Consider the following 24,575-nt stretch of genomic DNA (forward strand, 5'->3'; position numbering starts at 1 on the left):
GGGGGGAGAGAACAAGTGCAGATACTTTGGTGCAAAGACCAGGAATTTAGGTTAAACCTCCAATTCAAGCTGCACTGCTGGACTTTGCACTAATAGGGCTTAACATGCCCCTAACGCTCTGTCCCAGCAATTCCTCTCCAGGAATGATATGCTCCGTCCCCAAAGCACTACAAGAGGGAACACCCTTAAAAGGGTGCAGCTCTTTGATCTAGTTACTGCTTTTCCTCAGCGGTGCTTGCAGCTGATAGGTAGCAGAGGCTCAGGCCTCTGCAGGGATTTCGGGGGCTAGCAGAAATGCCATTAAAACACTAAAATGCTCTTGCTGTAAAAAAACAAATACTCCAGGTAGATCCCAAAGACAATAAAATAACAATTGTTAACGTCGCACCAACCAGAGAAGCGATTATTTGTAATTTATTGTTTATTTTCATATACAAAAAGATAAACTTGAAATAGTTCTTTCTAGTTTTTTTTCCTCCTAGCTGTTGGGGTGTAGCTGCTTCACACAGGGCAAATACTACATTCATACTGGTTTATTCAGACACCCAGTGCAAAGCTGAAGCAGCAAAACTCCAACTTGGCAGATCTAATTTCATACTTGAGACTCATTTCTAAAATACCACAGTAAAAAGGAACAAAGATCCACTGCAAATTCATGAACTATGATACAATGTTCTTTCCAAAACGTCTTCATTTCATAACTGCAATACAATGGATGTCTGCATTAGGCCATTTTATATATGTATGTGTGTGTGTATATATATACACACACACATAACTGCGTGTGTGTATATATATATATATAAAATATATATTTTAAAAAATCAGCACACTTCAGAAGGGGTTACAGCAATGAGCTTAACTCTCTGTATACTTTTTCTTTAACAGGATACTTTAGTATAACTTTTGTTAACTCAGTAGTACAAGCTATCTCTGTTCTACATTTTTATAGCTACAAGAGTGAAATATAACCTACAACATTTACATTTCACATATCTTGGTATACAAACAGTACTTATTGAATTTGAGCCAAGGACCAAAAGACTCTTTAAAAATTATTTCACCATCTGATAGAGCTTCCTGTAATTTACACTCAGTTTATTTCTGCAATCTTCTAAATCATTTACTTAATCTCATAGTTTTGAGTTTAAATCCATTCAAACTGGAAATCCTGGAGAAACAGGTTACTGCAAACTCTTATGTATACTCTATATATACAAGTTAAGTAACACAGCGTAATTAAGACTTAGCTATTTATCCTAAAACTGATATACACATATTTCACTACGCTAGACAAGTCTTAGGATTTTTATTTCTTTAAATAAAGTACAAATTTAGAAGTAGCTGGTAAAACTTACAATATGATGGTTTAAAATGACAAATGGTTAGGGTGAGATTTCTTTCTGCTGGTGCCAAAACATTTTCTCGTGAGTTTTGTACTATGCTGTGTTGTTTAACTGTATGCGTCTAACGTTACATGCAGAAAGCTCTTTCCACAAGAATTGACATCAAACTGTACTTAGGTCACCTTTACAGTATAACATTTGTCAAACTTAAGGACATATGTGAAAATATTTAACAGGTAAAAGATCAGGCTTTCAACTCTATCATGAGGATCATGCAGAATTCATAAGCAGATAGTTTGAGCAGTTTGACAATGGCATTGTGCGGACTGATGGCGTAGAATTGAGGTCAAGAATGTTACTTAGTTTGCAGTAACCACCTCCCTTAATTCTAATCCACCCACAGACCTACTTTTGCATCATAGTTACTCCATTGGAAGGCCAGCAGCATTGCAAAATGCCTCCTTCTGGGAGATTTTAATACTTTTCTGAAGTGATTTACCAAAGATAATCATCAAAAGCCATAGAAACATTTGACACTTGTAGAAAAAAAATGGGCAAGAAAAATATTATCTTTTCTTCCTTTAAATTAATTACTATTTGGACTGGAGGGTTACTGCTTTGTCCAAGTAAAATGCAAACTGTACTGCTGCATCAGCTATATGGATAAATAAAAACAACAACAAAAACCCCAGGTATTTGGAAGGAGAAGGCAGCTGGAAAAAGGGCCAGATATGCTAAAGGCCCCCGTCAACATGTTCTCTGCTATCCAGAAAGCTGTTCTGGTGTTCACTTCACGCTCAGGGCTATGAAACACTCTGACCTCCTCCTCCTCTTCCTCAGTCATGTTTGGGTTTTTGCTTTTGTTTAAACAGGGATGGCAATCCAGGGATGTTGCCAGGGATGGCAATCCAGAGATGCCAGTGACTACTGAATTAGGATTTTAATCGACAAGGATGGTTACTGGTTAAACTTTAGTTCCTTAAAATAGAAAAGTTGAATAAAGCATGGCCAATGCTTTCCTTGTCACAAAAACAAAAGCTAATGAAATCCTCCCAGAGTATGCTAAGGTCTTGCAATAATAACCTTGCTGGAATGTTATACACTGAGTTTTTGTTTTTATGGTTTTTAAACAACTGGAAAGAGTAAGAGGCCTCTGCTTCAAAATGGGCCCAAAAATGCAGAAACAGTGTTTTAATCACATTATCTGCCCCATTCAAATACTGAAATAAAAAGGCTAACAAAGGAAGCACTTTTCAGAAAACACTCTCTTGATATATATATATATATATATATATATATATATATATATACACACATACACACACACATATATGTATATATATATATATTCAGCACAATGCCATTATAGAGCTTCAGAGAAGCCCTTTTGGTTTCAATGTTGGAAAACAAAAAAAAGTTTGCTTTTTTCCTTCAGTCCTTGGGGATCACTTTCCATTTATATATATATATATATATATATATATATATATATATATACACCCACATATATATATACACACACATATATATATATATATATAAACACCCATCTATAGCAAGGTTCCTGTTTGTGTATGTTACCATATTGTAGTATCAAGGAGTATCCAGATAGCAACACTGTTTAACATGAGGTTGAGGTAACTGGTTCTTGAAATACCTGGATCACAGACTGCATCCAGAAATAACAGCTGGGCAATGAAAAGTGTTTTTTCAGACAGGAAAAAAAACCCCCAAAAAACTAGTAAAGGTGGGGGGAAAAAAGCTTACAGCAGTTGCTTTTACATGGAAAAATAAAGGCACAACAGAATAGCGTTACATTTCAGAACAGCTGGATGGACGTAAGTACAATCTCTTTCTGTGGAAGCATCCCGGCAAAAAGGATTTCTGCTCATTCGACAGGTTATTACTTCAGTCAAGGGAACGAGAGTTTCACCCTAAAACCAGAGGTTTTAAGAAAGAAGTCCCATGCAAGTAAGCGAAGGTATTGACCGGCTGAGTTGAGGAAGGGCTCCCGGAGCAGCCGCGCGCTCGCCGTCCCTCCGAAGCAGGCGGCAGGTCTCCCCCGGCGCCGGCAGGGCCAGCACCTCGCCGAGGACGCAGGAGCACCGTTCGCCACTGGCGGCAGACCGCTCCAAATCGTTCGGGCACTAATTTCGAAAGGCGCGCTGTCAAACTACTTCAATCTTGCAACGTTTACTGTTCGGCTTTAAGCTATTTTCAGTAGCTTTTACCCCACTGGCACTATGCTATCCAGGTAAAGAGAACCGAAAAGACAATGAATTTTAGGTCCAGTGGGAGAAGTTACGCAAAGTGAAGAGAATTCATGTTAAGCTTTTTTTCTTTAATACTTGCAGAATATTTTGGATTAGTTAGAGCAATTAAGAACGCTCTAAGTAAGACTTTGAACGTGACCGTGCCCCTTTCCTTTAGTGCCTTAGACCCAGACAGTCAAATCCGGCTCTGCAAACACAGAGCCCGTGTCTGCGCGTTCTGGTGAAGCCCGATTATCTGCGTCACTTCAGAGACAAGGAACTTCTAGGAACGGGTTTTTATCAGGATTCCTCTGGCAACAGCTCCTTACAGATCATATTGTCACCGCAGCAGGCGCAGCTGCTGCTAACAGATACGGCAGCGAGCGGGCTCAGCCCAGCTATTTGGTCTCAGTAAATCCTCAACGCGCTGACTTCACAGCTCGCTGCAGCATCACAGCACATGCCAAAAGACACACTGCTCACGCATGGATTTCTGCATGGCTACATGAGAAAAACTCTTCCTGGTTGAGCTGAAGATGGCCACCGAAAAGCAATAAGCATCTTTAGCAGAAGGGATGTGACGTGCAAGATAACCTATTAAACATACACTCAGCGCCGTCCTCAGAGCATGCCCAAGTACATCCAGACTAGTCTCAACCTGGTTTCAGGCTAAACTTGTTCTATCCTCTATACTTCGATGTAGTGCACACTTAATTTAAACATTTATATATATATATATATATATTTTTTTTTTTTTTTGCTGTGCGTACACAGACCTTTCTCCCTTTTCCCTGCAGAAACATATTAGACATTACAAAAATAATTTGTGGTATAAAAGAATTCTCACACAATGTAGAATTTCTGTTTGTATATGTAACTAAAATATATATATATTCTTCCAAAAGTAAAAAAGTCAAATGTCCTTATTTTCCTCTATTATATAGTCTATTTTTATTTACAATGTTACCAAACAATATTCTGTATGTAAAAGTGATATAGTTAGCGGGACGCTTCCTGCTTAGCGACTTCTCAAGCGGAGTGTGGCTGCAACAGCAGCACTGTCGCAACGTTATCAACCAGCACCTTCCTCTGCAATACGAGTTTCTTCCACACTAAGCGAAACGCAGACCCTTCTCCGTCCTGCAAAACAGGCTAAGTTCTGACAGTCTGCCTCAAAACTAGCACAAGAGGAACTAAACGTGAGTTCTTCGGTTTCTATGCTGAGATCTTCAGGGGGATCAATATTCCTAACGGCAAAGGCCTGACCCTACCAACTTGGAAATCCCCACCAGCAACTCTGCACTGAACGGACCCAAAACCGCTTCCACTGAAAAGAGCAACGCCAGCGGAAACAGGATTGACTCAGCAGACCCAAGCAACTGCAGTCGAGCTACTGGTGGGCACTCATGTACCTTCTCTTTGAAGGAAACATACACACAAAGACCTTGGCATTCCCACAGGTGTAACTTTTATCTAGCGCTAACGGAATTTCAACTACACAATAGGAGGCAGAAAACAACGTGCAATGGCCTCACAAAAGCCATTTTAGCTCCTGCGGTATTTCCAGTCTTAAAACGTGAGCTCAAACTTCCTACACCTGGGAAACCAACCCAGCCAGTGCATCAAGGGAGTGACACCAGAGAGCGGCAAATCCTGGCTCCTGAAGTCAGGGAGAATTTTAACCCTTCACAGAGCCACCCTGGATACTCAAGACTAACGTATACCGAAGACCTGCCATATAAGAGAGGAAGGCCAACAAGAAAATCCCGCCACGAAGTTTTTGACGAGCTACTTCCTCCGAGTCTGAACGTGAAGCGGAATTTAGTGCTTAGGAAGTAACGCAACGTATGTTGTGCCCATCATATTCAAGGGAGTGTTAAGAGGAAAAAGAGTCAAAATCGCTCATTACAGCTACACCCGCGGACGGGCCTTATTGCCGACTTGGAAAAAGCCGCTACAATGCTGAACAAAACCAAAGCGGTGTTGTCAATGAGAAATGCTACATTAGCGGTGAGGAAACAACGTGCTTGACAGCTCAAGTGTCTAAAGACCAGTAAGTTCATCAGAGCTTGTCTGCGTTAATAAAATAAATACCAGTTTAAATAAAAAAACCACAGTTTTAATTAAACTGGTACAAATTTTTAAATAGACTTGAGTTCAGGATTTCATTCTCTACTGCGATAGCAAGATACATGCACCAAGATACATTTCAATTTTGTAACTGAGCACACAGCGTTTTGGAAATTTTTAAAAATCGGTTTCTAAAACATGCTGACAAGATGATCTATAAGGAACCATTACACCAGGGAAGATGGTCGTACTTTACAATCAACTTTTGGTCAAAGCTTGTAGGTTCTTACAGTTCCCCGCAGCAAGATAAGCTACATGTGCGAATTTTTGTTTATGCTTTCTCGAAAGAGAAGATTTAAGAGACTGCCCAATAGGCTATTAAAATCATATGGCACTTTCAATAAATACTTTAAAGCTTCTTAAAGAAATCAGGATAAAAAAGCAACTGCTGTAATAAGCCTGTTTTAGCCATTATATATAATGCTGAAGGAAAAAAAAATCCAGAAGAGCAAACGGATAACGACAGTTCAAAGACAGTACAGCTTTTTTTTCTTTCTGCAGCAATACGAACCGGCTCCCATTTCCGGGAAACGGGAGCAAACACACCTAGAAACAAGTATTCATTCAGTCTTAATTCTGCTCTAGACTCCACCCCAACGCTTACATCACTTCACTTCCAAAACATAGTCACATTTTTATATAAATCTCAGTGCAGAAACGTATTAGAAGATCAACGAAAAATAGTGATCCTGCTAACATTTACGACTATGCTTAATATTAAGCCAGCGACTAGTGTCATGACATCCAAAGAGCTACCTGCATGTTTAATGTTAAGCATAGGGATGTTGCAGCATCAGAACCGACGATGTCAACCCCTGTCAGGGACATCCGCTGTGTCAGAACGGTACGGTTTTGTCTGGTTTTTGACAAGGTTTTCTGAACAGAATCACATTAAGGAAAAGAAACTTCCAAACCTACACACAGAATCACAATTACATGTGTGTACACACTAATATGCAATATACATTCAATATAACGTGAAAGAATAGTTTAAGACTTTATTCAGATAGACAAATTAAGGCAATTATCTTAACGTCTCTTCAAGATAAAGGACCAGGTCCTCATTTGCGAACTCTAGGTTTTAAAGCTATACTTTTCGAGAGATATATTTCAATTTTTCAATCTTTTCTCTGATTTGTAATTTTGTTTGCTTAATAAATTACATCTGTGCAAGGGCCCGCACTGACAATTTGGCAGTGACAAGGAGTCCGATTTGATTATATAACACAGACTTTTAACATTTTTCTTATAGGATGATTAGTTCAGGACTGCATTTTAGCTTAATGCAAAGAAGAATTCAGAAGTTCTGGCAATCCAATGGGCGTAACTTCTTTAGTCTACCAAGACACAGAATTCATGTTATATTCAAAGCCCAAAAATTAAAAAAAAAAATTAAAAAAAAGAAATAAAAAGATGTACTGTCCTTTCACTAAAACAGACCAAAAAAAAAAAAAACACACAGAATGGAAACAGCCTTCACAAATAAGAGTGAATAATGCCCAGGTACCTTATACAGGCAGTTATTCTACAACTGTATACAGTTATTTACAATGATACTTTATAAAACAAAAGAAAAAATGGTAGCACTTCCTAAAAGATTTGGAACTTTTTTTCTTTTTTTTCTTTTTTTAAAACTCCCTTGTCATAAAAGCCAACTTACATTAAAATATACTTACTACAAGACAACACAACTAACAAAATATATAATAAAACTCATACAAGTAGAAAATTCTGAGGTATTTCTGGTTTGAGGTGGTCTGTGGTCATGAAGTTCTTAATTTTTTTTTTTTTTTCAGTTTAAACCTCGGAAGCCACGTAACGTGTGTGTGTGTGTGTGTGTGCGTGCGTGCGTGCGTGTGTGTATTTTTTGTTTTGTTTTTGTTTTTTTTTAATCATTGCATGTTTTGCAAATTAAAAAAATATTTAAATGTTGAATCAGCAGCATTAGGAACATTCACTGACTAGAGCAAGTTTATGGCATAATAGAGTAACGGTATTTTCGAATATGCACCACTTTAAGACAAAAGAGTTGAGTCACAGAGTAAGGAGAAAGCAGCGTTAAAGAAACCGGCTCAAAGGATGCTACAGCAAACACTGCTGCTGCTCGGTTTCCTCTTGTGCTGTAACTGCACAACTCAGAGGCTTCGCGGATGCTGCAGGAGCCGTCCGCTTCAGGTAACTTCCACCCTCCTCCCTCAAATCGAAGGAAAAAAAAAAAAAATAAAATAAACCCAAGACTGAATAGAGCCAGTTTTGACACTTTTCCTTTTCTCCCCACCCGCACTGGTACCTTGGGCTGACGGCTCATCAACCCCGAGGCCAAATTCCTTGGACTGATTCCCATTTCAAGCGAGAGGCAAGAAGTTTGCCGTCCTCCCGTGTTTTGCCAGAGCGCTTCCCAAAACGCGCTATTCCAACCTCTTTCAATCACGCTGCCTAAAAGCATCCTTTCCTGCTACTACCTGGAGCGGAAAAATAAAAGGTGATGACAGTTTCTGCTTTGTTCTTTCACCCTCGAGCCCCAGCTAGAGACCCAGCGCCTTGCTTCCAGCCACGGGCTCTTTAACTCGGCTTTCTCCATACGTTGCAGCCATTAATACTCTGCCCAGAAATGTCCTTCCCCCTCATCTAATGGTTACCTGAGAAGTAGCTCCATAGCACATGATGTTTCTCCAAATGCTGCCAAGTCCAACGTCACTCTCCCCACCCCTATGCTAAGCTCCCCCCTTCCACTCCACCATCAAAGAATTAACATTCTCCGCCCGGTTACTTTTTTTTTTCCCATGTTACAATGACACCCGTTAGATCCGTAAAAGACACATCTGCTGTTTTTTTTTTTGAAGCTCACTTCTTAAAAAAAAAAAAAATAATAATAATAAAAAAAAAGAAAACAAAACCAAACCCCAAAACAAACCAAAATTGGGGGGGAAAAATTTCCTTTTGAGGAAGGTGTAATCTTACGTAACAGTCTTAAGTTTCCTCCAAAGTTTGCAGCATTGCGTTTTCTAAGATGGTCGGTGGTTTTCCTTTACGTCACAGATGCTCTGCTTAGAAGACAGACCAATAAAGAGAAACCCAGAAAACGGAATTAAAAAAAAAAAAAAAACTGAAGTGAGTTTGTTGAGGTTCTGAGGTACCTGCACCTTTTCCGCATTCATTAGTCGGCACCTGAATGCTTGCTGAAATGTCCATTTTTAATACAGTAGAGCAATGTGCTGGTAAAATTGATCCAATCCAAAAAAAAAATAATAATAATAATAATAACAATAATAATAAAAAGTCAAGATAAAATAGCAGCTGCATTCATGTGTTTGTTGGATTTTTGTTTTTTGTGTTTTTTTTAAAAACTTTTTTCTTTTTTTTTTTTTTTTTCCTTTTTAAATCCACTGAGTCTGGAAAGACAAAAGTGAACCAGGACTTAGATACTAGACTCTTTGGGCGGCAAGTCCACGTTGGTGACGGACGTCACGATGGAAACGAGGCAGTCCGAGGTAGTGCCGTTTACGGATTTGCGGATTTGCGAAATGCGCTCCTCGACACAGCCCGCCGAGAGCCGAGCCTCCGCGTCGTGGTCCCAGCACTCTTCGATAGTAACGCAGAGCTGCGCCAAGCCCTGCGGAGAACAAGGTGGAGAAAACACCCGTCAGCACAGTCTGCTCGGGGACGTTTTTCTCGCGGCGGATGGGGAAGAAAAGCACAGCTTAAGCCCACGCAAGACAAGCCAAGCCCGTTTTCTCCAAGGAAGGACGTGCAATGCGACTTCTGCTGCTTCTCCATCAGATACTGCCAGGCCCAGGTGTGCCAAATATCACGAGCTTGGCTTTAAAAATGACTTCAAATACATGTGTTCTCAGGACATGGCAAGATATTTTTTTAAGCTTCCCGTTTCTGAGACTTTACGGTTTGATCATATTCAGCTGTTTCCATGCACAAAAAGTACTTTCTTTTTTTTTTTTAAATCAAAGCATAGCACATGATTCAGCAGTTAAATCTTTAAAAGACAAGACATCAAGTGTTACGACTCTCACGGTAAAACCGTAAAAGCTGGCAGTATTGTATCAGCTACTATAAAACTGTTATGTTGTTTACAATGCAGCACCTCACGTCTGCAGATATCTACAAAATAACGATAAAATACTGCTGGAAGAGCACGGCTCCTGTTTGAACCCCACTTATCCAGAAGCCGGGACAGTCACCTTCTCCTTCACTCAACAGCTGCCCTTGACTTCCAGACAATGAGTTAGCATGCCTGCGTCCAGACAAAATCATGGCAGTTTGGTTAAAACAGAGGCATTTAGCTTCTAACTGAAGCCCTGAGAGATTTCATGATCTGCTTAATTTCCCTGGGCTAAAAGATCAGCTCTTTTATTAAAAATGCTAGCATGATATGATCTACCTTTGGGAAACCCACACTGCATTTTACTTCACTGTCCATTTGCCTTCACTTCTAATTAATTTTTCTCCCCCAAATTGCTCAGGCCTCGCATCCTATTCAGCTTGTGAGGCACATGTCACCAATGGAATGGATCATTTGCCCCTTCTTAACAAAAGCTACTGTATTTTCCACCCTTTCATCATACTAAATGAGTCCTACCAAACAAATGCATAATATATAACAACATGTTGCATGTCCGTTGCCATAGACCGATTTTAGTCAGCTGCTTTACTGTCTAAAGAAGGGAAAAACTATGGGAAAAAATGGGAGAGAGTCATTCAACCCTTCACTTGGCGGCTCTAACGGACAAGCGCTCTGCCCGGACGGCAACCGGAGAGTAGGACCAGCCACCGGGGCTGAGTGCTTCCGCACCGCCGCCACGCAATTACGATCGCTCCCACCTTGACAAAATTAATCCCACTGGACTGCAGAAGTGAAGTTCACCTGCAGTTTAGTTTCTGCCTCGAGGCAACACAATTCTGCCAAACTGTTAAATGATAATTTCCCTGTTATTTTTTCCTTTGAAGTTAACATCTGACACGTAACTGCATTTCTAGTCCCAGCCACAAAGGCAAACATCTTCAGCTATTAACCGAAAGGGACGTACAGGGTGTTTCAGCCAATGATCCTTGAACACGGGGCGCATCTTCTTGTGAACCACCACTTCCTGCAGGTCCTCCAGGGATGGGTGCTGACCTATTTCTTCTTCAAAAGGCAGCATATATTCATCCACTGGACCTAAGATGCACGGGGAGAACAGCGTTAGTAGAGAAAAGGCCTCGGCAGAGCAGACATGCCTTCACTGTGCATGAGCCGCGGCTCCATAGCAACCAAAAACCACCGCGGCAAAGCCTAACGCAGAGCACAGTTCACATGTCATCTTATAGAAATGTGATTTACATTCTTCCTTCACAACGGACGTTGCCGGCCCTGCCGGCTGTCTAGTCATGCGTTTTCCACCGCAGTGAGTTATGAAGCTGAACTCTCACCCAGGACTCCCGGCTCCACCTCTCTCCTAGAGGCAGCTCACGGGGCATCCAGCGATTTATTTTAGCAGAAAAGAGCTAATCAGCTCTACTTCCTCCCATTTTAGCATACCAATTCAACACACGATGTCCTAGAGAAAGGTTTCGGTCTGAGCATAATTTCATTTTAGTCCCTGACTATCAAGGTCAAGCACATGTAACACATTCATAATTTCTTCTTTTGTGCTCTGCCTTGTTCATAGATTGAAAGCAAGCGCTGATACAGCTGAGCCACGTGATTCCAGTTACTGCACTTACTGCCCCAAGTACCTAACAGCAGTTGCGTACTGGCTGCTCCCAGCTCGTAAGTGCAAAACGATTCCTGAATGCTTTGGTTATACCAGTTATGGAGGTGAATTGTGCTGGGCCACAAGAGCAAGAAAACTGCTGGAGCATCAGTGCAGCCTCCAGACTACAGCAATAACTTCTGCTTATTGAAACATCATTTGGCCTTCTGTAGCGCTTAGATGAACTCAAACAGCAACCCAGCCTAACTGATGGGCTTTCCCAGGGCCCTCTCCAGCATTACGCATGGATTCTCAGTAGCAAGCAGCAACCTCTTTCAAGAGTGGAGATATTTCAAGTGGACCTTTCCAAACTAAAATGAAAGAGCTGATGACTTTGTCTGGTCATGCACTGTGACACAAGGAACGTGATATTTAGGCACGCTGAAAAATCACTAAAATAGGTTGTCCTTCTTCATGTTGACACAACGCCAGTCAGAGAAACAAACAGAAACACTTATTCCAACTGATGGCACAATAATGTTCATGACCTTCCTTCCCACCTCTTCAGGCAGGACTGAGGCTGTAAGAGGCTGCAGTGATTAACCTCCTCACCCTCACAAGCAGCCAGGTCAAGGGAGGCAATTCAGAAGTCTGCAGACACAGTGAGAAACTTTGAAGGCACCACCATTGCAGAGCCTCTGCAAGGACTCCTATATCAACAGCAGAAATCCAGGAAATCGGCTCTGAAATTTAGATCTCCTCTTTCCCATCTCAGATCTAGTCCATGACTCTAGAGAGCAATTTGGATCACCCTGAAAGTTGACGTGCTCAGATCCCTGCTGCTGGGGGTTTAGGCACTCGGCACACAGGTAGACAACTTGATGCAGATGTACCAAATTTAGGTATCTTTATCGGAATACCATCAGAAGTATCTTCATTTCACAAGCAGTGTTTTAACCCTCTCTTCCTTCCAAAATAAGCCCTAAAAACATGTTTCGGCCTCGCAAATTCCACGGGGGTTGAGTGAAGCAAGATTATTTCTGGAATATACCTCTCTTTGAAGACTCAGTACAAAGATCTGCAAGTCAAATCTGCAGTTAGCTACAGTTGTGCTCACCCACCATCCTGCAAATGGAATTCAGTCCAAGCTTCGTTTCAGGAGTTACGGTCACTGCCTGTCAGCTCACACATAAGGACAAGAACTATTTGTCACTGAAGCCAGCAGACATGATTCTGACCACAAACATGGAGTAGAACTGTTAAATAAGGTGATGTGATTCACCACTTCGGAACGAAAAGCACAGATAAGGTTCAGTGTAATTCCCCTTCATCCCAAACGAAGTCCTCCCTCTGATTTAAAGGTGCTGCATAAGATACTTTGAGAAGCCAGCTGCTTCCTGAGAAGAGTAGTGAGATGACCAAAAAAAGACAGGCAAAAATCCAAATGTTTTTTGGGGGCCTTAACAGAGAAGAGATTATTCCCACCTCTAACACAGACCTGTAGAGCAATCCAGAATCCACTGTTTCAATTTATTGTGCCACTAGTTCCCTGCTCCACTGGCATTTTATATCTAGTTAGACAGTAACTTTTTAAGGAGAAGACTTCCTCATACCACACGCCTATGTAGACATCCCAGTTATAATCAAGCTCCCCAATGCTATTGCAGTATTAGTGAAATATATTTGAAGTCCAGGGAAAGTAATATTCATTTATGAACCTGACAGTCAGTGCACCCAAGACACCCATGTCCACATAAGAAAAGAGAAATTGGAGCAGGCAGCCTTAGAGCAACAAAGTGACTGCTTCCCTGACCAGGGGCAAGGTCCTGCAAATGGCATAGATATCACCAGAGAACAGATGGGATATTTGGAGATTGCGTTTCTGTCTAAGAGAAGAAAAGGTGCCCCATTTTGAAGCATTATTTAAGGAGAAAACACCCTGAGAAAGGGGACACCAAGAAAGTTCATTCTTCTGGCTCACCCAGGAGAAAGTGAGATTCTCCAACACTGCAGATGAAATTACGAGCTCAGCCCGTTGCTGAGGGAGGGCTTGATCAGCAAATGACAAAAATTAAGACACAATGACTTATGATAGTAGGCAAATGGGCTTGCTGGGCCAGAAAGATCCTTCCAGTCCCATGTTTTTTCTTTTACTGAGGTGCATCATTTCTGGTCTTTCTGTTTGGGCTGCAGTACCGTCCTACAGAGACAAAGTGCCACAGCCAAGCCCAGGCTGAGCTCAGCTCTCCTCTGGAGCTCAAACCCTGCCTAGGTCTCGAGCACAAACGGAGAGTACCACAGAGAGCAGCCCAGTGTCTGTTGAGGACTGAAGGAAGCCCACTGTTGATGAAGGAATCGCCTTCTCTTTCTCTCTCTGAGTTCTCAGCCAGTTTGCAATGTAACTGGAACACCAGTGAAAGCACTTTGAGACTTGAACACAGCAAAGATTTTCATCCGCAGAGAATGACAGTTTATGTTAAAAAACAAGCAAACAAAAGACAGCTTAGCCGCTTAATCAAAACACCCCCTTCATCATTATTTCTTTCTTTTTTACAACACCAGGCTCATTCTCCGGACCAGTAAACCATGCTGAAACAGAGCCCTCCACAGGGAAGAGATCTTTATCCTTACCGTCAACTGCTCTACATCTGGAGACTAATTCCCACAACACCAGTCCCATTGCATACATGTCTATTCTCAGGAAGGCGTCTCGCTGGAAGTTGATTGCTCCCTCTAACACTTCAGGAGCCATATACCTCCTTGTTCCCACCTACAGAGAAAGAAACAACTCAAGTTAAATTCCATTTGGGCCCGTCAGCCTCTGCTGGTTATAGATGAGTGACAGCTGTTTTCATTAGCCTTAAGGCTACTTTTGCTAAATTTGCACCTACCTCAGGAAACAAGGAAAAGGGGTCTCTCTTTGCTGACACCATTTCTCATTAAGATCACTGCAGTCTCGATAAGCTACCTGAAGGAAAAAACCTAAGTGGATGGCTATCTGCGTAATATTCATTCAGCGTACACTACAGGTCTAATTTAAATGCAGTGATGCAAGATGAGTACGGATGAAATTCTGCCTTCTATGCCTTCCATGGCATCTTGCTACAGCAGCACACCCTGCATGTAAAAATGCTATCTTTTGAGACACGCAAAACACCCCGAGGTCAAGTCAGAGTCAGTTAGCATAGTTGCTGGAAGTTCAATCCCTTTTTGCTAACAAAAAAGGGAGAGAGAGAGAGGGAGAGAGAGAGGGAGAGAGAGAGGGAGAGAGAGAGGGAGAGAGAGAGGGAGAGAGAGAGAGAGGAAAATGGACATATCCTGAAACAGTAGGAAAAGGTTTGACAGCCCTGGATAAAAATGTTCTGCATCCACGTGACTAGTAACGCATGGACACTACAAAGTCCTGCCCACCTACCCTGGCTTGTCATGATCTGGTACGGAAAAGATCCCTCTCACCTTGAGGGAACAGCTCATTCCCCCTTATACTGCATATCTTGGTATTTTTAGTACAGGTAGAGCCACAGAGAACTCCTCAGAAATTTGTGGTTACATGGGTGGTAGCATTATAGCCCGTAATGCTGCATAGATTAGAGAGCAGAAAAGCACCTTTTTAAGGTGGGAACTGAAATGCCTTTTAATATTTTGCATTAGGGAATTCTCATCTGATCTCGCCAGAACCTGAGGAAGCGAGGCAAGGCGGGAGCCTGGGCATGAAAAGGCATGAAAAGTGCTGGAAAAGTCCAAAGAAAGGTGACAAAAATGAGGAAAAGCTGTAGGTGGCTAATCTGCAAAGGCATCAGCTCATTCTGGGACAAAGACAGAAACGGAGACAGCATTTGAGCTGTGCAGTCAGAAAAACAGGAGGTGCCCAAAAGGCAACGGCTGGCCTTGCTTTACCCCCACTGCACAATATAAGAATGAGGGGTCGCTCATTGAAAGTTAAAGACAGAAAATTAAGAACCAGTAAAACTGCAGTGAATGTTCTACGCAGCGCACAGGCAGCGTGCAAGATTTACTGTTGCTAAAGGTCACCCAAGCAGCTACAGTCGCTGAATTCTTAAAAATAATTGAATAATTTTATGAGTATTAATATTTAATAGTAAGACAATAAAGAGGAAGCCAGTGCTATGTTTCACGGAATAAGCTGCTTGCCCGCCGGGGTCAGGAAGGGCTCCACCTCCACACTGTGCGGCACGGCACGGCACGGCAGATAGGAACGGCAGGGGAAGTGCTCCGCTCTTCTCGCGGCTAAAAGTGATACTGGAGCTTATGTCTGAGCACCCGTTTTTATGGAAAATGCCATATCCAGAAGACAGTCGAATGCACAGAAGCGGTACAGGGAAAAGGCGTGCGGAGGGACAGGGGCCCCTGGTACATTCGGACGCGCATGCAGGGTGGGTTTTTTGGCAGAAGCGTGGCCCGGTGCTTTCGCTCAGGCGGGACGCCAGGCTGAAAGCCCTGCTCGTGCGCGGGGCGGTGAAGCTCAGGATTGCACGCTGCCGTCATTCCCCTAGGTTCGACCCTCCGGAGTAACGTTCCCCTTATACTTAACGGGGGGAAAAAAAGCATTTTCCTCCCTCGTGAACAACCCAAGGAAAAAGAAAACAACCTTCCTATAATCTCCCAAGCCCTAGGTTGCATCTGTGGACACTTCCCACATAACGCCTAGAGGTGCGGCGAGCCCAAGTTTTTAAACGGTATTTTTTAAAGATAATGATTACCTGTCCGTGAGTGTCCCCTGGAGGTTTTCCAGGTTCGAACCGTACAGCGAGTCCAAAATCAGCTAGAACTGCCGTCAAATCATTCTTCAGCAAGACATTTTTACTCTTGAAGTCCCTACGGACAGCCAAGAAGCAAGTTTGGGAGGGTTCGTTACGGCACGCGTCTACTCACACTGCAACGCACCACGCTGAGGCTTTAGAGGCTAAGGGGCCCCCGGCGAACGGACGCTGCCTCCCACCTTGACCCGGCAGGGCAGAGCCCTGGCCTCGATGCACCACCGGGAGGCACGGCGGTCCCGCCGCCTCTCATATATGGCCCAAAGAGCCCAAAAAGGGCACAGGAACGGTAACAGGGGCAAAAAAGGGAGAGGAAAGCACAGCTTGGGAAAGGCAAAGCGTGGCATCAGCACAAGTACAGGGCAAATTACCATCCGGACAAAAGCAGGGTGTGATATAAAAGGGGCGTCGCGTCCGCAGACACCTGCGCGTCAAGGTGGACGGCCAAGGAGTTCCGCATCCGCGCCCTACGCGGCCGTCCGTATTTCACACCGCGAGGTGCCTCCACGTCCCTGCCATCCCTCCCTCCGCGTGCAGCACATCCCCTCGGAGGCGTATCGGAGGAAACGCACGTGTGAGACAAAGCTACGCCGGACGGCCAGATTATTCCCCTCATTTCTAGGCAATGAACTTAAAACGCGGAGAAAAAAAATGACATTCTGCCTTCAAGGGTCCGCAATTTCTACTCGGCCCAGTTGCAGCTTTTAATTAGAGCGGGCGCCGCAAGGCATCGTTTCTGTTGAGTTCCCCGCGAGCTTCTCGCTGCAAGCATCAGCCGCAGACCCGAACCTCTGCACACTTCGTACGTTTCTTACTCCCAATACCAAACGCAATCCCGGTTAAGGGGATTAATTGCCAATTTTTAGCCTAGTGAGGATGTTCACTCTCAGTTACAAAATCAGACCTGCCTGGAAACGAGCAGGTGCCAGGGGGACTCTGTTCACCCTGCCTACCCACTTAAGACAGACTTTTGCCACGGTCATCTATTACACTTATGTTTTCATCGCTGGACCAGTCTCCTTCAGAGACTTTGGAGGGAGGGAAAGGGAGCAGCGGAGGGGCTGGACCCACACTCGGATGAGGGTCAGGATCAGACTGCCCGACAGACATAAGCCTTTTCACAGTACGGGTGGTGGGACTGTGCTTGAGGATGACTTTCAGGTCAGAGGCCTGTGCTGCAGAGATATCGTTTCAGGGCAGCTCAGGTAAGCCTGCATGAGCTGCCACGGCCAGGAAGGTGGGGGCGGAGGACAAACACCCTGAGATGCCTAACCAGTCAAGCCTTGCTCCCTGGGCTTCCCACATTTTCATCTGAAAAGGAATGTTTGGCAATATAATTAAATTACAGACCTTAGACAGCAGATGGCAATTGTCCTGTATGCTCAGCATTGTAATTTCCCTATCATCAATTCACTCAGTGACCCTGCTGATTGCAGGACATCGCAAGCCTGCACAAAATAATTAATGAGGGCAGATACAATTGTTCCGCACCGGAGTGACCTGTCAAAAATCTTTGGGAAGAGAGAAACTGCTGGACCATACAGCAGGGCTGCTCACTGTGTCCTCAGATACCAGAAAACCAATTCAAAGCGCTATCTGCAAAATCATCCTGGGCCATCCAGCCCTTGATTCTTAGCTTTAAAAAAAAAAAAGGAAAAGAGGTAAGAATTTTTCCAGAGCACAGCAACATGCCAAGCTAAAAACATAGCATAAACATTTCCAGCTCCTGGATTAAGAAGGGGGAAGTGGGTTATTCCCTCATACAGCTGTGAAGTTGGATAGTCGAATACAGCTAGGGAACTCCAGCAGAAAACAGTCTCCAACGCCTCAGTGGGACACAGCGTTTCTAAGGACACAGCACAGTTTTGCAGTATTTGCAAAGCATTTGTACATCTCCGTTACACACAAAAACACATTCACCTAATACTTGTCATCTCAGAGACTGACCAGCTCCATGCTCCAGCGGTTTCCCCACAGGCTTAGAAAAAGCAGCAATCATGTAATGGCACAGATAAACTACTTTCCTCAGTTAACACTAGAGGATTCTGCTCTGGTACAGATTGCACACGAGATTTTTGCAAAACAGTGGCTCAGCTAAGAGAAGGACCACACTGAAATTACGAGACAGTTCGTCCGAATGGCACGAATCTGAAGTGAAGTGAGACCTAAGACAGGATTTTCCTGTGGGCTCTTTGCTGCTCCTGTTCACCCACAATGCACCTCGCACGTGCAACAGTTAGTTAGGTGCTATCTCTTGGTCAGATATATAACGTAGAGATTTCCCCCTTTGTGCATCCCTTTTTTCCCCCCATCTCCATAGACTTCCCCATCTCTCCAAGCTCTCCCTCCTTCCACAAACCACCCAGAAGTGGCAAGTGTCGGCTGCAACGTAATCACGCGGGCCCGGGAAAAGGGCCTGATCCAAACCCTACCAACAAAAATTCCCACCGACACCACTGCGCATTAGCAGAGCTCCTAAAATGGGTCACTGATGAAGGAAAGTCGATCCCTTTCTGTGCAGAAGCACTGCAAAAGCCTGAAAAGAAGAAAATACTCCTTGCAGCATAATGCTTCAGACTAGAGAAGAGCGCAAGAACCCTACGAAAATTGGTGGGAACCCAACTTAGACACTGGAGCTTTTATTTTCAGCTTCCACGTGGGGGCACTTGAGCACCAACAAGCAATCCGATAACCTCAATCCTCCTTTCTATGCCAGGGGCCACTGTTGTTTCGCGGTTAGCTGAAACTCTGTACGGCAGTGACTCAGGGAGACCTACCTGGCAAGTTAAGCATCTTCCCGTGCGTTTTGTTGCGCCGTTCAAAAACATCCTCCAGCTTTAAAAAGTATGGATGATATATTTTTTTTAATAAAAGAGTAGGGTAATCCATGGGAAACCTGCTGCTTCCTGAAATTCCCTCTCCTGTCAGTATTTTCTGATTTCACACACCAGTGATGCGTTCTCCATCTTTTATCGTTTGCTAAATGGACAGGGATGCTAATGAGCATGATCTGCTGCTTTAAACCCTTTCTCTAGCTTTTCTCTGTCCCCCACCCTTAGGAATTTTCTCGTATAAACCCCTGCCTTTATTTCACAGGGACAAATGTCAGGGACACGGTGTCACCCCCGGGAGCAGCACAAAGGCAGCTGCAGGCTCTTTCAACAGCCCACTCTTTGCAGAAGTCTTAAGGTTTGGGGGGTTGTTTTGGGGCAGGGGCACTCTTGCAAAAACGGAGATTATCTTCCCATACAGCAAGACAGCCCCACTAGATGAGACATAAATTGCTGCAGCTGGACGTGGTTTTTAAAACCCTCTTAGACGAAGCGTGGCAGGCGCGGGGGGGAGCTGGGCTGCGGATTACCACATGCAGCCACACAACCCGTGTAAGTCCTTCTAGAAAACTCCCCCCTCCTGCTGTGCCGCTAGCAAACAACTCAGTAGCGTGGCTTTAGTTCAGGCTGAGCAACGTGGGGCTGCCGAGATGGAAAAGGGGCCTAAAACAAGGTCTCTTTGCAGCGAGGTTGCTATAACCCACATCCTTCTGTATCCCAGCTGTCCCCATGGTGCTGCTGCCCAGTGCAGTTAGAGCAGGGCCAAGAGGTCTTGGAGGCGCAAACCACTTCCTCTGATGTCTTTCACAAGCTCCCTGGCAAGATTTGAGCATTATAAAACTACCATGAGAAATAAACAGCAGCCATTTTCTATTTCTCCATTTCTTTCCTAATGATCAAAAGCCCTGCGAGAAGACATGCAGTGGAGTCGGTCTAAAATCCTTCCGGAAGAGGCCTTACCAATCTTGGTATGGCCACAGAAACACAAGGGTTACAACGTGATTTATCGAGCACAGCCCTTTCAAACTGAACTAACCAGAGGTTTAGCAGCGGTCTGAATCCCACTCCCACCGCACGTTAAGAGAAGAGTTAACGGTGGAGGGAAGCACCTACCTTCAGACATTTGCCCTAAACCATTACCGACCTTACTATTTCACTGACAAAATGCTGATAACCTGCCCTTCACCATTTCAGAAGTGGGAGAGAGAATTCCTGTCTTAGCATCAGCTTTGCTGGGATAAAAGGCACCGACTTCCTACAACCACAATTTCCTCCTCTATTCAGCAGTATCATTGCAAAGAAGTCATGAACTTTTGACCAAGGCACTTGAAAAGCATTAATGAAAGAGGCCGTACCTGTGCGCGATAGCAGGTTTGTGTCCTTCACCCTTGCACCAAGGGACGTCTTCATGTAGGTAGGACAATCCACGGGCCATCGTTTCTGCAACATGGCAGAGCTCATTCCAGCTGATAATATTCCCCTTCAGGTAATCCGTCAGAGAGCCCTGAGAAATAGGACATCATATGTTCTTAATCACAGGCCCCGCCAAAGTGACAGATGTGCCAACTCATCAGTTTCGAAAATGATTGTAGAGAGTGCTTGAGAAATCTGAACTTTGATTTGATAGGGGAAGAAAAGAAAATGCTAGCAAAAGAAAAAAAAAAAAAAGAGAGAGAGAAAAAAAATCCAAGAAGCCTTCTCAAGTCCTCAGCCCTTTCCCAGTGCAGAGAGTATTCTGGACTTCTGGACTCAAGTCTACTGATCTGCCAGGGAGCGGGAGGGAGGAAAGGAAGGGGCAAAAATCACCACAAACCAGAGCACTTCATCTAGCCTAAAAAGGGGGAGAGTCTTCCATGCAAGAAGATCGTGCATCCTATCAGCTGCCTGTGGAAATGATTGACTCAGTAGACCTTGGATTAAATAGAGGGATAGCACTGCTGGCTCAACCCCAGCTTTGTGCCTGTTTGTTTTATTTTAAGTGTTAGTCATGTTGATAACTAAGGCAATCCATGAAACAGAGATATGCCCTGAGCTTCAAAAGTAAACACACAGCCTATCTACAAGGGCCAAGTAAGGATTACGGTGGTCTGCGATCCCCAGCTCCCCGAGCTGCCCTACATGCGTTACAAGATGACGACTGCCTGCGTACGTGAGCAGTGGCCTTTTCTGCCTCCTCTCTCACTGAGTCCCACCTTTCTCACTCTAATATTTGTACTGGAAAGCCTTAAAAGCTAAGGGAAGGGCCTTTGAAGAAGGGGAGAAAAAGCACTTCTCCACTTCCACTGGAAGATGGCTCACCAGGACAGCTGAGACAGACCATTGGTAGCTTTGGGGACTATAGTAGATAACCAAACGTTGCTGCTTCATAGCCAGACCAAAATGGATGGCTAGTGATACGTTACCTTGTCGTGGAAAGCTGTGATCAGCCACAGTTCTGTCTCTAGGTTCGTCCCTCTTTTCTCTGCTGCAATAAACTGCAAAAGGTTTTCATGCTTCATGCCAGGGGTATTGAAAATCTCTCTCTCGCTCTGCCAAGACTGCTTATCCTGAAGCAGGGAGAAATGCACCATCAAAGACCACGCTTCCTTTTAAAGCAAACAGCTCCTTCAGCTCAGTCAGAGCTGCGTGCATTCCTCCTAGTATCGTTCTCATGGGTTAGAGCCACGCATGCAGCATCCAGATCTGCTTTGCAGCTGTGATAGTTAAGACTGTATAATCTAATCTAGATTCTATTGAATATTTACTAGCAGGTCACAGCTGGCTCGGACAGAGGATGTGCAAATCTCCTCTAGCAATGCTATGACAACAAATACGAGGAGAAAAATTAATGAATAAGGAGATAATGGAGATGTCTCAGTCATTCTTCATTCACTTCACTTGTGATTGCTTTTCTGCTTCCATTTCCAATTCCTAGAGAGACAGGAATGTTCAAAGGTTTCCCAGAGTGGAAGATACAAGCTCAGAGAAATGCTCCAGTGCAATTAGCTTTCACAGCGCTGGGACTCTGCCTTTGTAAGCTGTAAACTGCTTGTTAGGTTTGGGTCCAGATTTACAATTTACCCAGGCAAGCCACACAAAGCCAGGGATTTGATCCTTTGTGTGCTCTTTGGGCATTACAGTCGCAGGCTGGACTTGTAACAATGCTGACACTTGGAGCAAAGTTAAAATATGCTGCAGATTTCAAAATGTGACTGCTGCTCTCAAAATTTGCCCTGCTTGCAAGAGCTACTACAGGAAGCACTTGCTAATGAGATAACACAGAGAAAAATATAGGGGCAGGAGGGTCCTTGAATGTTTTCCCCCCAGTAGAAGAGTCCACACATTATCTTTGTTTCAGTCCTAATAACACCTCCATAGGCTCTGAGAGGATCTCAACACTGGTGAGGAAACCCTGCTAGTGAGAACCTAACACAAAGTCCTTCTCACCTGAATAGGAAAGATTTTCACTGCTACATAGTCATTCATGAGCTGAGCTTTCCAGACGCAGCCGAAACGTCCCCTCGCTTTGATCTCCAAGAGCTGCAAAGGCTTTAGGCCAACCAGTGGAGAAGGGGGTGGTGGCCCAGGATCCTGCAAAACAAGAGGAGGAGACACTATTGCGAGCTGAAGTTGGACTCTGTGTGTGGGGTGGGGGTGGGGGGAAGAGTGAGAGTAAAGAAGTAGTATTTTGTTTGATGCAGATTATTTAAATTAGTTGTCACAGCAAAACTTATACGTTAAGAGCAACACGAAATTCCCTATTTTGCTTTCCAGAATATTTATATAGAACACACATAACAATCTACGCCTCCAAGTGTCACTTTGTGTGTCACGGTGTAGTTTGGCTCACACAAGTCATCCTCTGGCAAAGCTCAAATTGAGTGTCATCCTCTGGCAAAATCTGAATTCTCTTGTGTTTTCAAAGCAAGAGCTATTCTGGGCTCTAAAGCACTGATCTACCTCAAGGCTACCTCCCGCCAAAAGTGGGAACTTCAATCTTTGTGACCCAGCAGCAAAATACACCTACAACTTCCAACTGTTTTCCATTTTTTTTAAGGAGTGCTTCGTATAATCCTAGCAATGGGCAGCAAACAGGTCTGTCAGCATAATAAAGATAGTATCTCTTCAACCTCTACGTTTGTGTGAAAGAACAACGTAGCCCAGCGTTAAGTTTGGCATTGCAGCTCTGTCCATATCTACCTTCATACCTGAAAAGTTTAGAGTATGGTTTATATAGGGCGGTACTGTGTGCCAGGAGAGGTGGCCACTTGCCCCTTCAGAAGAAAACCAATGGCTCTGGGCAGCAGAACAAGCAAAGACCAGTTTCTGCTGGCTTTGGGCTGTGAGGATGACCTCCTGCATGCATTCTCCAATGTCTCATAAAATCTGAATTGCAACAGGGAAAAACATCTCCCCTCCTCCCATAACTGGTAGAGATTTTGTAATCTCTAAGGCTCTACTCCCCTGCAAAGTTGGTTGAAATCAGACATTGGGCTTGAAAGTATTGGTGGAAGGGTAGACACCAAGCAGGACTGTGTGAACTATCCCTTAGGAACCCAGCAAATCTTACAGCCTGGGCTAAAACCAATAGCCGTACAAGGGAGGCTAACATGGTCGCAGAGGCTGACTGTAGCACAGGGCTCAAAAAGATAGAGAGGAAAAGTTATGGAGAGGAATATTTCATCATCCCCTGGAAAAGGCAAAACAAAAGAGGATTTGAGAACATACTGAGCAGCCCCTGTATCCTCCATTAAGACCAAATATAGGGGAGTCTCTGCTCTCTTTTCCCACCACCTTTGGGAAGGCAGAGGTTTCTCTCTCACCTCGTTGATGTCCACGTGCCCGTAGGGAGGCTTGCGGTGACGGTACATCCAGAAGGCCAGGAGAATGGCCATTGACAGGACAGCAATGGGAAGCAGAGAGTAAACCAGGATGTTGAGCAGGGAGGGCGTTGGTGGGGGCGGCTCGTATATGACTGCAAGAAAAGAGCAAGTTGACTGTAGGAAATGATCCTTTAAGTGTGCAACAACAGCGCTGTCCACTACACATGCGGATACAAACAACCACGTGACTTCTTCTTCTCCAAAGCAGACAACGCTCAGTGACCTAGCTCCTGTTTTCCCAACATCCCATAGCATTCATAAGGACCCATTACTCTTTTCCATATTACTATTACTAATGTAAAGCGAACGGTCCAAAATACACTTTGCAGGCTGAGCCTCCACGTGACCTTTATTAACGATGGCCGTGAGCAATGGAAGAAGTTTCCTGCTGGGATACGTAAGGGCAGAAACCTTCTTCCCCTTAACCCTTCCAAAGGCATTAAGAGAGCCCAAAATCCCTCTCCACGCTGCTGCTCTTCGCACAGCGATTGACAAGATGTCAGTTTTTAGTAAAATGCTGTAGGAGCCACAATCAAATACCCTATTCCCACAGTAGTTCTTGTTCCAAATTACATCAGTGCAGTTGAGACACAAACAATGGGAATACTAAATGGAGCCATGTTGCTATGTTGGAGACATGGAAGGAAAAAATAGCATTACTTGCCAAATACAACAAAAAACTGTGAGAG

At 44.0% G+C, this 24,575-nt stretch overlaps 1 protein-coding gene across 2 annotated transcripts in view; it reads right to left on the bottom strand.

Moving 5' to 3' along the window:
• Window positions 1–6,711: 6,711 nt before the first annotated feature.
• ACVR2B (activin A receptor type 2B) overlaps window positions 6,712–24,575 on the bottom strand; it is a 104,814-nt gene continuing 86,950 nt past the window's right edge. For both annotated transcript variants that reach the window (XM_068934180.1, XM_068934181.1), the window contains 8 exons: window positions 23,827–23,978; window positions 22,451–22,594; window positions 21,427–21,570; window positions 20,380–20,528; window positions 16,137–16,251; window positions 14,047–14,185; window positions 10,771–10,901; window positions 6,712–9,341 (listed from right to left, as the gene is read on the bottom strand). In XM_068934180.1, the coding sequence (XP_068790281.1) occupies window positions 9,147–9,341; window positions 10,771–10,901; window positions 14,047–14,185; window positions 16,137–16,251; window positions 20,380–20,528; window positions 21,427–21,570; window positions 22,451–22,594; window positions 23,827–23,978 (1,169 nt within the window). In that variant the 3' untranslated portion in view covers window positions 6,712–9,146. The remainder of the gene's footprint in view (window positions 9,342–10,770; window positions 10,902–14,046; window positions 14,186–16,136; window positions 16,252–20,379; window positions 20,529–21,426; window positions 21,571–22,450; window positions 22,595–23,826; window positions 23,979–24,575) is intronic.

This window comes from Struthio camelus, chromosome 2, assembly GCF_040807025.1.
Source record: "Struthio camelus isolate bStrCam1 chromosome 2, bStrCam1.hap1, whole genome shotgun sequence".
Classification (NCBI taxonomy): domain Eukaryota; kingdom Metazoa; phylum Chordata; class Aves; order Struthioniformes; family Struthionidae; genus Struthio; species Struthio camelus.